Source organism: Symphalangus syndactylus, chromosome 10, assembly GCF_028878055.3.
Source record: "Symphalangus syndactylus isolate Jambi chromosome 10, NHGRI_mSymSyn1-v2.1_pri, whole genome shotgun sequence".
NCBI lineage: Eukaryota > Metazoa > Chordata > Mammalia > Primates > Hylobatidae > Symphalangus > Symphalangus syndactylus.
Window position 1 is genome coordinate 57,575,502 of NC_072432.2, and position 17,927 is coordinate 57,593,428.

The window sequence follows — 17,927 nt, forward strand, 5'->3', positions numbered from 1 at the left end:
CAGTTCTTCTATTACGTGATTTCTATCACCTCTTCCAAGGTAGGACTAAAAAGCAGACTATGGTATTATATTCTAGGAGTCACATAAAATCAGGGGACAAAACTTGGGATTAGTGGGTGATGCAACTTGGGAGAATGTAAGAAGAGGTTAAGTTTAAAAGAAGCAGAAGCCTTTACCCAGGTTAAAGAGCCATTCTGCCATGCATAGGCATTTTCTTTGCAATGAACGTTTAGAATCCTTTTTCTTTTTAACTATTTGGCTACTTCTAGAGATGTAAATGGGAATTTTTAACTTTCTATATATATTCCTGTAACATGTAATTAATAAAGAGGAATCATTTTATATCTTGTAAATTAGTTAAATATCTTTAAGATATTTAATGTTACATTTTTTAATATTAATTGTGCCTTTAGTGTATACATTTTAAGCTGTTGGGTGAAATGTACTTACACTCAGTTTTCCACTGCGATTGTCTTCTTCTCTCATTGCCAGGGCCATCAGAAAATTATCTTGTAGGTCTTTACCAGCACTTGTTAGTGTCCTGTAAAAAGCAGATCTTCAGTTATAATATATTAGATAACGAATATGTTTCCAACACTCTGGAGCCAACAACAATGCTTCTTTATTCCAAGTGACAATTTCCTTGCAACGTGAAAACCATATAAACAAAATCATTATGATCTACTAGATTCCTCAATTTAATTGTATATAGTAATAGAGTCTTTATTTATAAATAGTTGGAATCAAGCCTTTAAATAATATATCCATATCAAGACTCATGGCAGATATAATTTCATTTACATGCCCATTTCATTCCTTTTTAACATATCATGAAAAGCCAACATGTTCGTACGGCTCACTTCTCATAAAAATTTTAAATTGCCTATAATTTTAGTACAGCTTATTAATTTAAGGAAATTAAAATACTAGACACCTATGCTAATACCGTTACTGGAGTAGAGCATTAATTTTAGCTCTATGAGTAGAGATAATCAAGGCAGGAAAGGAAACTAGGTTGACCTATCTTTGTCAGATGAAAGGAAGCATCAAGAATTCAAAAAATAACATTCTCTGGAAATATATTTTAAAAGAAATGTATCACAAAGATCTCAATCAAGCAAAACTGAACCACAAAATAGTGAGTTCAAGAGTGATTTGTGAAATAATAATATTTTCTTTATATAGCAATTTCCTACATATTCCACAAACTTTTTCGTTATGTGTCTGCTATGAACCAGGAACTGTTATCAGGGCACAATGATGCACAAGGCATAGTTCATGCTCTCAAGTTGCCTATGGTCTCATAGAGGTAAACAGATATATAAACCAGATATATAAACATAATGTCATACCATGTGATAACTGGAATAATAGAGATATAGACCGAGTATCAGAGGAGTTCATAAAAGAAGTATCTTATTCAAGGAAAAGTCACTTAATCTCAAATTTAAAACCAATTATTATTGAACTTAATGTTAAAACGAGATAGTATTAACCAGTTTGTGGGGTGGAAGGAGAGAGTTATCAGTAAATAAAAAGGAATAAAGAAATTCAAATGTAAAATTGCAAGGCAATCGGGTAATGGCAAAACAGAGAGTAAACACAAGAAGTGAGGGAGAAACCAGGTAATATTAGAAGTTAACATTATAATAAACATATTGTTATAAATATTTAATAAGTCCAGATAGTAGAGTCTGGTCCTAGAACTCATTCTTACAATCCCTTTCAGGGAAGGCTTGTGTGCTACTTAAGGAGGTTGGACCTTGTCATTCTACCAGAAAGCGTTGAACCAAATGGGTCTAATGCAAGGAAATAAGATAATCAAAACTGTGTTTTAGAAACAGTATTCAGCAACTTTGAAAAACGTAGCCTGGAGGAGAGCAACACTGCAGGGATTAATTAAGGGACTATCACAAACCTTTAGAAAGAGATGATGAACATCTGATTTTAAAAAGTGATGTTAAGGATAGGAAGGCAAGGATAGATTTGGGAAATATTTAAGAGATAAAATACACCTAGTGATTGCTTTTTGCGAAGAGTTAAGGAGCAATTACTACTAGGTTAAATCATTGCAACCTACTGTTTATGTTATTGATCTAGAAATGTAGCTCTTTAAATTGATTATAACTTGTTTGCTTTTGTTTTTCTAGTTTTATCTTCCTCAGCTTGTCATATATATATATGTACATATCACTTACTATATATATTATATATAATATATATTTATATATATATATCACTTAATAATAAAAAACCTAAATATACATGGAAATAACTACTAATTAGTACCAAAGGAGAGAATCAGATATTTGAGAATTTCTTTAATGCACTGTTCTGTCCAAAAGTGTTTCATGTTACAATATGTACTATGTACTATTTTAATATTAAATGTCTAAAACAGAAAAGTAATTTTGTCAGTTGCTTGTTTAGAAAAATCTACATGTTTTCTACTGCTCACAGGATAAGCTTCTAATCACTTATCCAGCTTCTACCTAATTTCCTGCTTATGGTCTGTTTTAAAAACCACAGTCTGTTGGAAATTCTCTGTGAAATTTGAACAGAGAATTCATTTTACAAGTACATAAATCAACAGTGGTTAGGTTATACTATAGTAACCAATGGCCCAAATCTCAGTGGTTTACAATTGCAAGAGATTACTTCTCAATAATAATATGCATAAATAGCAGGTTTACTGTGGCTTTTCATCCTGGGGGACTGAGACACTGATGAAACATCTTCTATCTGAACCATCTGGTTATTGTGCAGAGGGAAAAGAGAACATAGCCACACATTGTCTCTTAGAGCTTCTGCTTAAAAGTAACACATATAACTTCCACTCATATTTTCTTGGCCAAAGCAAGTGCTATGGCCAACCTTGAAATCAATGGGGTGAGAAAATACAATCCTGTCTAGGGATTTTTAGTAAATATTTGTGAACAGTAGCTCAGACACTCATAGCTTCCTATAGCATGACCGACAAAGGTTGAGACCAGATTGCTCAGAAAATAAGAGCAGTAAAGAAAAGAATTTCTGAGCAAATTCTGATACTACAGAAAATTTGTTAACTTGGTTCACTGTAGTGTAACCAAGTAAAGGCTCTTTTGAGAATTAAAATCACTAATCCTAGCTTCAAAACCAAACCTTCCCCTACATATCCACAGAGCATCCTAAAAATTACAGTTGAAGGAAGGAAATATTAATAGATTTAGTCTTCTGTGATAGTTGTAGACATCTATTGCTTTTGCCTCCTAATATTGTTTCTCCCTTTTTATTGGCAACATTACCCTAACTTTTACTTGGGCAACAGTCTTTTCCACGTTCTTTGCCTTAGTAGAATCGAGGTACCCACTTACTTACAACTCTTACCTCCCAAATCTCAGCTAATGAATACACCTCAAGATTTGCCAATGTCATTTCACCTCATGAGAATGTAAATCTTTAACAGAGACACAAGAACGAAAGGTAGCTGAGTTATAGTAGCTACCCTTACTTCCTACTACATAGTCTTATTCAACTTTGTCTTTGAATCTATGAAAATCAGTGCTCTTCCAATTCCCTTTTTATTTTGTTCATTAGAATCGGTTTCTATTGCTCACAATAAAAACCTGTAATTGATACAATGGCTATACAGTTAGGGTACTACAGAATTCCTAAGAGTTTCCACAAAATATGTCTACTTCCTACCCCAGCTACCTTCCCAAGCATACCTTATTTTGCTGTAAATTTTTAGAGCTTCACAGATAAAGTCCAATTTGATCATCAACCCTGATCCCACAGCACAAAAGGTAATGATCACATCAGTTTTGCCTGTAGCCTTCAAGGTTTTTTAAATTATATATAGATATATGTCTATAATGTATCTATATATTTGTGTACTCATTAAAATATATATAGTATCATGTGGTCAGTTGCTCATTTTATTATATATTTTGCAACTTACTGTTTTATTGCTATTATTATAACTATTCCTGGAAGTGGATGTTTATGAAAGTTCCAAGGAAAATCAAAATTATCACTGATATATCAGATATAAAATGCCAGAAAAATAGATTTTTAGGCATCATTCACTAGTAAGGATGGCACTCCTAATATTTTGCTAAGCGTGACTCTCTTGCTAATGACCGAGGTTTTCAGCAGATATCTGGACTGGACAAGAAATTAAGGTAATAGGCAATAGAATTCTTATTGTCCCTGGACACTTACTATGGCAGACACTGTTCCCCCTTCTTCTGTAACAATGAAAGCCCCTATTTTCGCTTGGGCATGTAGCAGCCTGGAATAAAGACGACATTTCTTAGTCTCTTTGCAGCTAGTTATGTTCACGTCACTAACTTTTACACATTAAGAGCCAAGTGAAAATGATTTGCGCCTTCTAAGGAGTGTATTTAAAGTAGGGAAGGGTACTTTTTTTCTTGTAGCTAGAATGCAATATAATGACTCAAACTCCAACTGCCATCTTGGTCATAAGTTGGAGGTCACTATTATGGAGAAACAAAGAGAGGAGCAGGGTCCCTGATATTTCAGAATACCAACACAGCCTTGAGTGACACCAGCTGGACTTCTTGAATATGAGACTGAAAAGAATTTCTATTTGGTTTCAGCCACTGTCATTTTGGGGTTTTCTGTTACTTTTTTACCTACCTAATCCAAAAAGGTACTTGACCATTTGAAATTTGTTCACTTTTCTGGAAAAAGATGCTCTTGTGCGATTGGCTTGGTGATCAAATTGGAATTTAAGCTTAGGTGAAATATTCTAAGAATTTCCCAGGAGACTGTATTACTTACATAACTAAAATGAATTTTCTAAGACAGTCATAGGTTAAGTCTATTAAATAATAGCACAAGATAATAAAAGTTAAACTAAAATATAAGATGGAATATCAATCTTTAATTCCTACTCATTTATCAACTGATTAGTCCAAACAACCACATTTTTCTGAACCTGGATTTCATGATGTGCTAAATAGTATCTAGGCCCAATAGCAGACATAAAACTTGTGGTCTAAAGCAATCATACTGTATCATTAACCACCAAACATCATTAATATATAATTAGTCCAAGAAAATGACTATCATCCTGACAATATCCTAAGTTCATATTGCTCCTATTTTATTATTATGCAAGTCTCACATACATAGACTTACATCATTTCTTATAAACTCAATGAGGAAGATAGAAGTATTACATAAATTTGGAACAGAGAGGATAAGGATCTTTGGCTCCAAAGCTATCTGAAGTGGAGAAAAAAATGTTACATAGTAATCATTCTTATATTATGCTACAGCTGAAAACCTGAAACTTCTTAGCAAGAGGAAATATTGGAAAAGAATGAAAGTAAATGCAGAGTGTGAGGTAAGGAATTCTTAAATCTTTAACATGCATTACCCTTATTTAACTAGGTTTATTTAACAGTCAGTGACCTGAGAAACCTTGCTTAAATAAATATTACAAAAGCAGTTACTTCCTCAAGAAGTGAAGTAGGTCTGTTTCAAAATCTTAGTGTTATAAGTTCTACAAAGGCAAATACTCCATCTTTATTGTTCATACTCCACTGCACTTTCAAAATGTGGTAAAAGTTATATGGATGAGTTACATTTTACCAACCATGATTAATCAATAGCTAAAGCTATTTATATAATCCTACTTGAATGATTATAAACATATTATTAATCTTCAACAATTAGGTTACTGGTTTTATGATTTAAGTATGTTGTTTGTATATCATCATCACATAAACTGACATTATTAACTTAACACTCAAAACGAATGAATAACAAAAGGAAAAAAATTGGAAAACTGTTAAAGTAGATACTTATTTTCAAGAGTTACTTTTTAAGAGTTTATTTTTTAAGCAAATTCTTTCACTACATATTTGTGATATCAATTATCTTTTGGATTTTTAATGCATAACTGGAAGTGTTCTAACAAACAAAGTTTGATTAATCATTAAGATGTTTTCTAGGTTGGGAGTGATGGCTCATGCCTGTAATCCCAGTATTTTGCAAGGCCGAGGTGTGCAGATCACAAGGTCAAGAGACAGAGACCATCCTGGCCAACATGCTGAAACCCTGTCTCTACTAAAAATACAAAAATTAGCTGGCGGTGGAGGCATGCACCTATAGTCTCAGGTACTCTGGAGGCTGAGGCAGGAGAATCACTTGAACCTGGGAGGCAGAGGTTGCGCTGAACCAAGATCATGCCACTGCACTCCAGTCTGGCAACAGAGCGAGACTCCATCTCAAAAAAAAAAAAAATGATGTTTTCTAATAAGCAGTTTCTTAATAATCCCTAATTCAAATCTGGGATTAAATGTATTCTAACAGCAATACTTTTTAGCTATTGGGCACTGACTTTGTACTAGTCCCTATGCTAGATATTTTGCAAACAATTTTAATTATTTTCAAATAAACTCTAATGGGAAGTATATTTATAACTTCATTATAATCAGCTGGTATTCAGTTTTATTCTAGATTCACTAATTCTCAGGCTTTATTTCACTATAATGAAGGCTCACAATATATCAAAGCAGCGTATCATAAACACTACATCATAATATTTTTACATTGTGAAAACAATGGGAATTCACTGGGGAGAAGGAACAGAAATCAGTAGGGGTGTAGGAGAGGAGGAGTGAGGTATGCAGACTTTATCTGGGGGTTCCCCTGGGAGCAATCAGAGTCGGCTGGTCTTGCAGTCTCTAAGGAAAGCTAATCAGCTATTATTATCATTCCAGTCTAGACTGAAGTTCTCATCAACTGTTCTGTTCAAAGGTAGATTTAATTTTTTTAAGCCAGAGAACTCCCATCTAGCCTATATTTCACATTTAGAGAATTGACATTCAACTCTTTCACACTTGTTTGAATATATAACGCAACCTCTCTGTGCCTTAGTTCCTTAAAACGTGTTGTATACTTAGTTTGGAAAAAATTAATGAAGAGCAAAGTGAAAAACAGTAGTTGAGTAAAAGTGTATTATACAAAATCTATAATGTTATCTTCTTAAAAAACAAACAAACACATCTATGAAAACACAGTTTACAGAAACAGTTCTGTTTCCCATGGATAAATTTACTGACAGAACTATTTGTATTATTTATATTTGTATGGTCCCAAATAAGTTAAATTCTATTTTTTAGAGGCCAAAATGGAAAATCATTTGCAAACTTGATGAGAAAATGTAATTTTATTTACCATAATATATAAACTCATTTGAGAGTTAAATATGGAAGATATGTTTTTACTGTATTTTGATATGGGGCACCTATTGCTCTATCAGAGAGAAAATATTTTTGTACATTTCCCAGAAAAATGACATTTTTCTGTTTTATCCTCTATATAAATTAGGAGAAAATAATTCTACCTTTCCACAGATAAAATTATTTATAATTCTTGAATGACCAGTGGGTCAAAGAAGAAACTAAGAAAGAGATTATATATATATATTTTATTATACTTTAAGTTCTGGGGTACATGTGCACAACGTGCAGGTTTGCTACATATGTATACATGTGCCATGTTGGTGTGCTGCACCCATTAACTTGTCATGTACATTAGGTATATCTCCTAATGCTATCCCTCCCCCATCCCCCTACCCCACAACAGGCCCCCGTTTGTGATGTTCCCCTTCCTGTGTCCAAGTGTTCTCATTGTTCAATTCCCACCTATGAGTGAGAACATGCGGTGTTTGGTTTTTTGTCCTTGCGATAGTTTGCTGAGAATGACGATTTCCAGCTTCATCCATGTCCCTACAAAGGACATGAACTCATCATTTAAAAATATCTTGAAGCAAATGACAAGGGAAACACAACATACCAAAACCTATGGGATTCAGCGAAAGCAGTACTAAAAAGGTTTATAGCTATAAGCACCTACATCAAAAGAACAGAAAAATTTAAAATAAACAACTTAATGATGCATCTTTAAAAACTATAAAAGCAAGAGCAAAACAAACCTAAAATTGGTATAAGAAATTAATAAAGATCAGAAATAAATGAAATTGAAATGAAGATAACAATATAAGTGTTCAACAAAAGGGAAAATTGGTTTTTTTGAAAAGATACAATCAGCAAACCTCTAGCCAGACTAAGAAAAAAAAAAAAGAAGACCCGAATAAATAAAATCAGAGTGAAAAAGAAGACATTAGCTGGGCATGGTGGCTCCTGCCCATAGTCCCAGCTACCTGGGAGGATGAGGTGGGAAGATCACACGAGCCTGGGAAGTCGAGGCTGCAGTGAGGTGTGATTGTGCCACTGCATCCCAGCCTGGCAGACAGAGTGAGATCTGTTCTCAAAAAAAGAAAACAAATTTTAGTAAAAGTGAAAAAGGAGACATTATAACTGATACTGCAGAAATTCAAAGGATTATTAGAGGCTACTATGAGCAACTCTATGCCAATAAATTGGAAAACCCACAAGAAATGAATAAGTATATAGATATGTATAACTTACCAAAATTGAACCATAAAGAAAACCAAAACATAAACAGACCAATAATAAGTAACAAAATTAAAGCTGAAATTAAAAGTCTCCCAACAAATGAAAGTCTGGGACCCAATGACTTTACTGCTGAGTTGTATCACACATTTAAAGAACAACTAATACCAATCCTACTCAAACTATTCTGAAAAATAGAAAAGGATAGAGTAATTCCAAACTCATTCTACAAGGACAGTATTATTTTGATACCAAAACTACACAAAGATACATCAAAAAAAGAAAACTACAGGCCAATATCCCTGATGAACATTGATGCAAAAATCCCCAGCAAAATACTAGCAAACTGAATTCAACAACATATTAAAAAGATTATGTATTATGACCAAGTGGAACTTATCCCTGGGATTCAAGGAGGATTTAGCATATGAAAATCAATTAATGTGACACATCACATCAACATAACAAAGGACCAAAACTATATGATCATTGCAATTGATGCTGAGGAATTATTTAATAAAATTTAACATCCTTTCATGATAAGAACCCTCAAAAACTGTGGAAAGAAGGAACATACCCCCAAAACAATAAAAGCCAAATATGACAGACCCACAGCTAGTATCACACTTAATGCGGAAAAATTGAAAGTCTTTTCTCTAAGATTTGCAATAAGACAAGGATGTCCACTTTCTCCACTGTACTCAACATAGTACTAGAAGTCCTAGCTAGAGCAATCAGAAAAGAAAAAGAAATAAGGGTCATCCAATTAGAAAGGTGCAAAGGAAGAAGTCAAATTATCCTTGTTTGCAGATGAGATGATCTTACATTTGGAAAGACCTAAAGACTCCACTGTAAAACTATTAGAACTGATAAACAAATTCAGTAATGTTGCAGGATACAAAATTAATATAGATATATTAGTAGCATTTCCACATACCAAAAGTGAATAATCTGAAAAAGAAATCAAAAATTAATACCATTTACTATAGCTACAAACAAAATTAAATACTTAGGAATTAACCAAATAAATGAAGGATCTCCACAATAAAAACTATAAAATATTGACAAAAGAAATGGAAGGGGACACCAAAAAATGGGACAATATACATGTTCATGGATTGGAAGAAACTATTGTTAAAATGTTCACATTACCCAAAGAAATCTATGGATTCAATACAATCTCTGTAAAAATACCAATGGCATTCTTCACAGAAATAGAAAAAACAATCCTAAAATTTATATGGAACCACAAAAGACCCAGAATAGCCAATGCTATCCTAAGTAAAAAGAACACAACTAGATGAATCACTTTACCTGACTTCAAATTATACTATGGAGCTGTAGTAACTGAAACAGCATGGTACTGGCATAAAAACATAAATCAAAGGAACAGAATAGAGAACTGAGAAATTCATACACCACCAGTGCACTCATTTTTTATAAAGGTGCAAAGAATATATATTAGGGAAATGAGTTTTCAATAAATGGTGCCAGAAATACTGAATATCCATATGCAGAAGAATGAAACTAGACCCCTATCTCTCACCATATACAAAAATCAAATCAAGATGAATTAAAGACTTAAATCTAAGACCTCAAACTATGAAACTCCTACAAGAAAACACTGGAGAAAATCTCTGGGACATTGATCTGGGCAAAGATTTCTTGAACAATACCCCACAAGCACAGGCAACCAAAGCAAAAACAGAAAAATGGGATCACATCAAGTCAAAAAGCTTCTGCACAGCAAAGGAAATGATCAACAAAGTAAAGAGACAACCCACGGAATGGAAGAAAACTACCCTTCTGACAAAGGATTAATAACCAGAATATACAAAGAGTTCAAACAATTGTATAAGCTGAAATTTAATAATCCAATCAAAAAACAGGCCAAAGATTTGAATAGACATGTCTCAAAAGAAGACATACAAATGACAAATAGGCATATAAAAAGGTGCTCAACATCATTAATCACTACAAAAATGCAAATCAAGACTATAATGAAATATCATCTCATTCCAGTTAAAATGGCTTTTATCCAAAAGATAGGCAATAACAAATACTGGTGACTACGTGGAGAAAAGAGAACCCCGATACACTGTTGATAGCATTGTAAATTACTATAGCCACTATGGAGAACAGTTTGTACGTTCCTCAGAAAACTAAAAATAGAGGTATCATGTGAACCAGCAATCCCACTGCTAAGCCTATACCCAAAACAAAGTATATCAGTATATCATGTCTGCATGCCCATGTTTGTTGCAGCATTTTTCACAATAGCCAAGATTTGTAAGCAACTTAAGCGTCCTTCAACAGATGAATAGTTAAAGAAAATGTAGTACATATACATATGGAATAAAAAGGCTGAGATCGGGCCAGGTGTGATGGCTCATGCCTGTAATTCCAGCACTTTGGGAGGCCCAGGTGGGTGGATAATGAGGTCAAGAGTTTGAGACCAGCCTGGTCAACATGATGAAACCCCATCTCTGCTAAACATAAAAAAAATTAGCCAAGCGTGGTGACACATGTCTGTAATCTCAGCTACTTGGGAGGCTGAGGCAGGAGAATCACTTAAACCTGGGAGGCAGAGGTTGCAGTGAGTTGAGATAGCACCATTACATTCCAGCCTGGGAAACAGGGCGAGACTCCCTCTCAAAAAAAAAAAAACAAAAAAAACAAAAAAACAAAACAAAAAAAAAACTGGGATCCAGTCATGTGCAACAACATACATGAAACTTGAGGTAATTTTGTTAAGTAAAATAAGCCAGGCACAGAAAGACAAACTTTGCTTGTTCTCACTTATTTGTAGAAGCTAGAAGCTAAAACAATTGAATTTATGATGATAGAGAGTAGAATGATGGTTACCAGAGGCTGGGAAGGATAGCCGGGCTGGGGAAATGGGAATGGCTAACAGGTTAAAAAAAAACAGAATGAATAAGATGTAGTATTTGACAGCACAACAGGGTGACTACAGTCAACAGTACTTTATTGTACATTTAAAAGAACCAAAATAGTTTAATTGGAATGTTCATTACACAAAGAAAGGATAAATGCTTGAGGTGATGAATAATGTTGATACCTCATTTACTCTGCATGTATCAAAATATCTCATGTATTCCCATAAATATATATATCTACCCTATGTACCCACAAACATTAAAAAGTAAAAAGAATAAAAGAACATTAAAGATGTTTCATATGTATCTGTAATGCTATTGAATCTTTACATTCCTTCTCTCAATGTATCATTGTATATTTGCTCTGTATTAGGCAGTTTGGGCTGCCGTGGCAAAATGGCATACACTGAGTGGTGTAAACAACAGAAATTTATTTTATCACAGTTTTGTAGGCTGGAAGTGAGGGATCAGGGTGCCAGCATGGTTGTGTTCTGGGTACAGGCCCTCTTTCTGGCTTTCAGATTGCTACCCTACTGTATCAACACGGCAGAGAAAGCAAGAACAAACTCTGGTGTTTCTTCTAATACGAGCACTAATCCCATCATGAGGGCCCAACCCTAATGATGTCATCTAAACCTAGTGACCTCCCAAAGCCTCAGTCTCCAAATACCATGATATTTGGGGTTAGGATTTCAACATATGAATTCTGAGGATGGATACAGTTTAGTCCATAACATGCTGTTTCTCATTTTGGAACAAGATGTAATAATTTTCTATAATATATTTATTTTTCTACATACACTTTCTTGCTTATCACTTCTTTTGTACAGCTTGAAAATACTTCAGGTTTTTTTCATCATGTGAGCTAAATTAGAACATTTTCACCTCCTGAAATATGCAGAATTTAGTTACCAAAATCAGTTATTTGTTTCTCTCCAGTTCTCTTTAGCAAAGTGGAAACAATTTCAAGCCAGATAACCACAAAAAGGCCCAAATGAAAAGCACCATGGAAACTTGCCACAAAGAGCATGGAAAAACTTCCTTATCTTGAATATGAATTTATATTAAAATAATACACTCATAAGATTATTTTGAAATAAGAACAGTAACAACAATACTTTAGATAGAAGCCGCTCATCACTCCATCCTGCTCACAACTCCATTTTCCCACCTCCTACAGCATGGCTAACTACCTTCTCACTTTTATGATATTTACTCCCATATTTTCTTTATCTCAGTCTCCAAATTTTAGAATCATCACCTCTTTGTATCACTTAAGTATGTACCCCTAAACAATATGGTGTAATTTTGCTTGTTTTTGAACTTTCTATAAATGAAACCACAAAGTATATATTTGTAATATATTGTTTCTTTAGCATTTTCCACATATATTTCTTTAGTATGTTCCACATGTTGGTGCATGTAGCTGTACCACAATTTCATTGTATTCTCCTGTATGAATATACAACCATTTATTTATCCTTTCTCTTAGTATAGACCTCAGAGTTGTTTCTCCTTTGGGTCTATTATAAATATGCTGCTAGAATTTACTGTACATGTGTACATTTCTGAGTATACATTTCTCAAAGATCTATGGCTAGCAATACAAGAGCTGTGTAATAGCACATTTAATTTCAGATTTACAAAATAAAGCCACTTGTTTCCAAAATTGTTGATCCAATTTACACTTCACTATGAGAGTGTAAAAGTTCATTTTGCTTCACACCATTCCCAACATGTAGTAATTTAGAACTTTTTAATATAAGCAATCCAGTGTGAGGTTAAGCAACCTCAGAGTGCTTTTAATTTGCATTTTCCTATTTTTATTGATGTTTTGTCATATTAATTTCCTCTCATGCAAAATGCTCATTTCAGTTTTTTGTCTACTTAATATTATTGAGTTACTTATATTGTAGTTTTGTAGGAGTGTTTCATATATTCTAGATTTTTAGATTTTTATTTATTATATGCTCTGCAAATATATTATTCCACACGTAGTTTGTATTTTTGCTCTTATTGGAGTTTCTATAATTAGATCTAATTTGAATGTATACCAATATATCAAAATTATTCATTGTTATAGACTTTTTTCCACTTTAAATAAATCTTTCTCCACCCTGAAGTAATCACTATATTGCCTATGCAATGTTTAAAACTTTAATGAAAAGAACCTTCAATGCCTCTTTTGTCATGTATCAAATATTTATATATACATAGATCTGTTTCTAGCTTCTCTGTTTTATTCCAGTTTTTATGTATCTGTCTTCTGCCAATATCACACTATCAATGACTGAGCATTTACGATAAATTTCGTTGTCAAAAAAAGAAACCTTATCCTTTTTCAAAATGTCTTTGATTTTCTTTGTATCACTACCAAACTTTTAAAATATATTTGTCAACTTCCACTTTTAAAAGGCTCTTGGAATTTTTATTTGAATTTCCAATTTGTAAAGAATAAACATCTGTAGCTTCCAATCATGAAGCTAAAAATAGTGTGTCTCACTACTTATTTATGATTTTTAAATTTTTTTCAATAAAGTTTTATTGCCTTTGTTCTTAATAAGTCTTGTACATCTTTTGTTAGATTTATGTCTAACAACAGGATATTAATATTAATGTGGAAAGCGTTTTCTTTCATTTTCTGCTTGTTGATGGTATGTAAAATAAAATGTAATTTGTATATTACTTTGCATCATGCAATTTTGCTAAACTCTCTCATTATTATTCCCTACTAATTTTAATTCCCACCCATCAGTTCTCTTTAATTTGACATGCAGATTTTAATTTCCTCATTAGTCATTTTATCTTTGTTATGAATTACAAACCAAACCGAGTTAAAATTTCTCAAAACTTTTTCTTCTGTCTTACGTTATAATAGTAAAAGAAAAAAAGCTAGTTAAAATTATCTAGAATATTTTTAAACAACTTTACATTATAGCATATTTCTAAAGAAATATAGTAATATACTTTTCCAACATAAATGGTCAATTATACACCATTTGCCTGAACACCCAAGCCAAACTATGTGGAATCCTCTGAGATTTTATTCCTCACTGTTCACATCCAAAATTCACTTTATCAGTCAGAGTCCCAGCAGAAAACAAACGAAACACTAAAAGAGCTTAAGGGAAAAGAGTATAATAGAGATATCAACAGGGTTCAGAATGTTCACAAAGGGTGATGGAAACACACAAGAATTCGCCACAATGACGCAGTAGGAAGATCTTCTCACCCTCAAGCCTGAGGAGACAAAGAGGGAGTGTTGCTAACAGAGCCTTAGCTGGCTGGCTACCTGATAGGCAGTGTAGTCATGTGTAGAGAACGTGGCCACCAATAAAACTGTGGTCCAGTCTCTATCTCCTCCTGCTTTACAATTTACTTACTGAGCATATAGTACACAGAGATTATCCTCTGGGGCCAGAAACTTATCTTTTGATTTGCCATCAACCTAATTGCATGGTACACTACAGCCATTGCACAGTTCCCTGTGCCTTTGATAGCCCTCAACCCTCCGTCTAGAAGGTCCTTCTTCCCCCTCTTCTCTAAAAACCTCTATACAAGACTCAAAAATCATGTCCCCCATAAATCATCTCCTTCATGCCATCCTTTCTTCTTTCTCCTCTCCATGCAGGAAGCCAGGAAAACTGAGTACCTTATATTTCAACTTAGTCTGCAGTAAAGACTCAATAAATTTTTATTTTAATTGTTACTATAATATATAACATAAATTAATGCAATCCACTATATTCACTATTTTTAAGAGAAAAATAATCTGATCACCACAACATAGGCTTGGAAAAGCCTTGACTATCATCTCTCTTTCAACAACTTTTATTTTTGATATTGTTGTCATTTTTCTTTTAGTTTTCTTGAAAGTAAAGAGAAAATTGATTAAATTTACAAAACTTTGGTTGTGATTTTTCTAGGATTAATTTTATACCATTCTAGTATTCACATACTTCAGAGAATAACAAAGGAAACATGGTACATAGTTTTGCAATTTTCTAAATCATTAAATTCTAATCACAACTTATTCAATTCTAAGTTTAAATTTTTATGGAGAAGCTTCAAAGTAACTGACTGGGTTATGAAAAATGTAGACCAATTAGAAGTGTACACATATATAAAATAGGTTCAGTATGTTTGTATAATATTAATTGATCAGAATAACACACACTCATTTTTTCCTAAAAGTTTTTCTAACTCATTTTTTCTAACATTTTAGAAACAAACTTTTATTATTGTTTTTTAAAAATTTTACACCAGTCTTTTCCTCAAAATTTTTGAAGTTCTTTGTTGAATTAGCAGAAAATGAACCTATAATTAAAATAAAAATAATTATTATTTAAAAGTGAGGCTTTCATTGATTTAATAATGCATATTACATTTTAATTGACTCAAATATACATTGTATTAGGACATAATATAAACTTTTAAAATAATACATATTGCTTACATTTCACAGTTGCAAAAATAAACGAAAATTTCAAGCATCATTCTAATTATGTTTTGGTTTCCTAGACTTTAAACAACTTTTCGTTTTTATGTAAACAACAAAATCATATGTACTCATATATATATAAATACATTAGAACAGCATTTTTAAGTTAAAATTGCATAGAAGGAAAATGGCAACCAGTGAACAATGTCAGCTCCTTTCCTTTCAGCATCAATTCAACGGACAACCCACCTTTAATCTCTGAGAGATTATTATTTAAACACGAAAGGAGAGAACAGTAGGGCTAAATCCGATATGTGCTTTTTTAGTCTCCTCCCCTTTTTTTCGTAAACTATTCTTAATTGCCTTTTCACTTACTTTTAATTTAATTGAAACGATATTCTTTAGGAGCCAGGTCAGTTAGGATTACATTTGGAGAGATTTGTGGTTTAAGAATTTTTACAATACAGTGATCTCCATGGAAATTCCAAGAGGTCATCAATTTATATTTTAATAACTTTCAGAAAAGGAGAAAATTACTTGAGAAATGAAATTCATTTATTGGTGAGAAGAAATGAGGGTCAAATTTCCACTGAGCAGGAAAATGACATCACTTTCCCCATCTTTTTTTATGTGAAAGAGTTTTTAAATTATCAAATGTACAGTAAAGCTCTCAGCATCTCTGGGAAAGATTTCAATTGTTAGAGGCACACAGAAGAAAGTCAAGAAATGTTAACATGCACACTAGACAGCAGTTTCTTCTCATTTTCTATTTTGAGGAAGCTCCAAGTGGGAGTCTTCAGATCTGCAGTGTCTTACACATCAGTCAGACTTTACTTTCTTCAATGAAAAATTTTGTTTTTTTTGTTTGTTTGTTTATTTCTTTTTAAGGAGACAAAATAGGTTGGCTTGTGTGTAAGAAATTGTCTCTGAACTCCTCATTTTTGTACATCTGGCAAGTTTCTCTAGTTAATACTTAAATATGGTAGGTCAAAATAGTCTCACACTTTCAGGGGATAAAGGTGCTTAGAAAGGAAATAGATGTTCTTTGTGTCTGAATGTGTTTGATTTCATTCTGAAAACACATTAAAACTTTACTTTCATTCTCTCCTGGAAGGCAGCTACATCTTTTATCCTGATTTGGAATGTACTTCCTGACCTGCTGGTTATATTTACACAGGGAAAGCCAATTAAAAAAATGAAAGCAAAGACAGAAACCTCTTGTTTGGTACACCTGCCTCCAGGTCCCTCTCCATCTGTGGGAAGCAGTTATTACTCTGTAGAATGCTGAGACTGGTCATGAGCAAGTGAGGCTTTAGAAAGCTGAAGGTCCTTATGCTACATATGTCTAGTCTCTGAGTTTTTCTAATTTTTGAAAGATTCTAAATAAATACCTGGAAACTGTGGTAAAATGGGGGCAACGCTTTACCAGAGGAAAGCAGTCAGAGCCCATACTGCATTTCTCAGTAACTGTACACAGTGATAGAGACTGTCATTCTTCAGGAATTGCAGGCTCTTCAGTGTTCAGAGCAGAGGAGTGTACAAATAGGGTAGGGACTGTAAGGAAAAAAGAGGGGTTTAGATAGGGGAATTTGGGAAGAAAGATACTTAAAAAAATACTATTAGAAAGGCTTGTTGCATGATAACCTCTGTATACGCCCTATACTATTCCTTTAATAAAACTTGAAATACTGGGATATAAGTTTGACTCCAAGTGATAGAGAGAAAGAATGAGAAAGTGACAGAGTTGGATAGAAGCATCCTAGACTTCTATGGAAGGTTTAACAAAGCCATACAAGAGTTCTTGAGCCAAAGTCAGCCAATAAAGGGCTATGGCTCCCTGCAATGGGTTCACCTTAATACCCCGGCCACACTTAGTCCCTGGGGGAAAGCAGCCCATAGTAGATGTCATGAGGGTGCAAATGCATCACGGATTTCAAAGAGTGATGAGACCCTAAGTCAGTTACATTCCCTGTATGAGATACACTCACTTCTCTATCACAGTCTCCTTTCATCCAAATAAAAAATCCCAAGGTTCAAAAACACCAACATAAATCATTTGCTTTATCACAAATATAGTTTCAAAATAAAATTGCCAATATTATTATCAATAACTTGTTTATTCAAAACAGTTTATGGCTTTTGCAGATCTTTGTTTTT

General features: G+C 33.3%; 1 protein-coding gene across 2 annotated transcripts in view; it reads right to left on the minus strand.

Annotated features, from left to right (window-relative positions):
- Positions 1 to 17,927, minus strand: part of CFAP299 (cilia and flagella associated protein 299) — a 697,187-nt gene that overhangs the window by 401,851 nt on the left and 277,409 nt on the right. For both annotated transcript variants that reach the window (XM_055297202.2, XM_063611178.1), the window contains one exon: positions 451 to 541. In XM_055297202.2, coding sequence (XP_055153177.1) covers positions 451 to 541 — 91 coding nt within the window. The remainder of the gene's footprint in view (positions 1 to 450; positions 542 to 17,927) is intronic.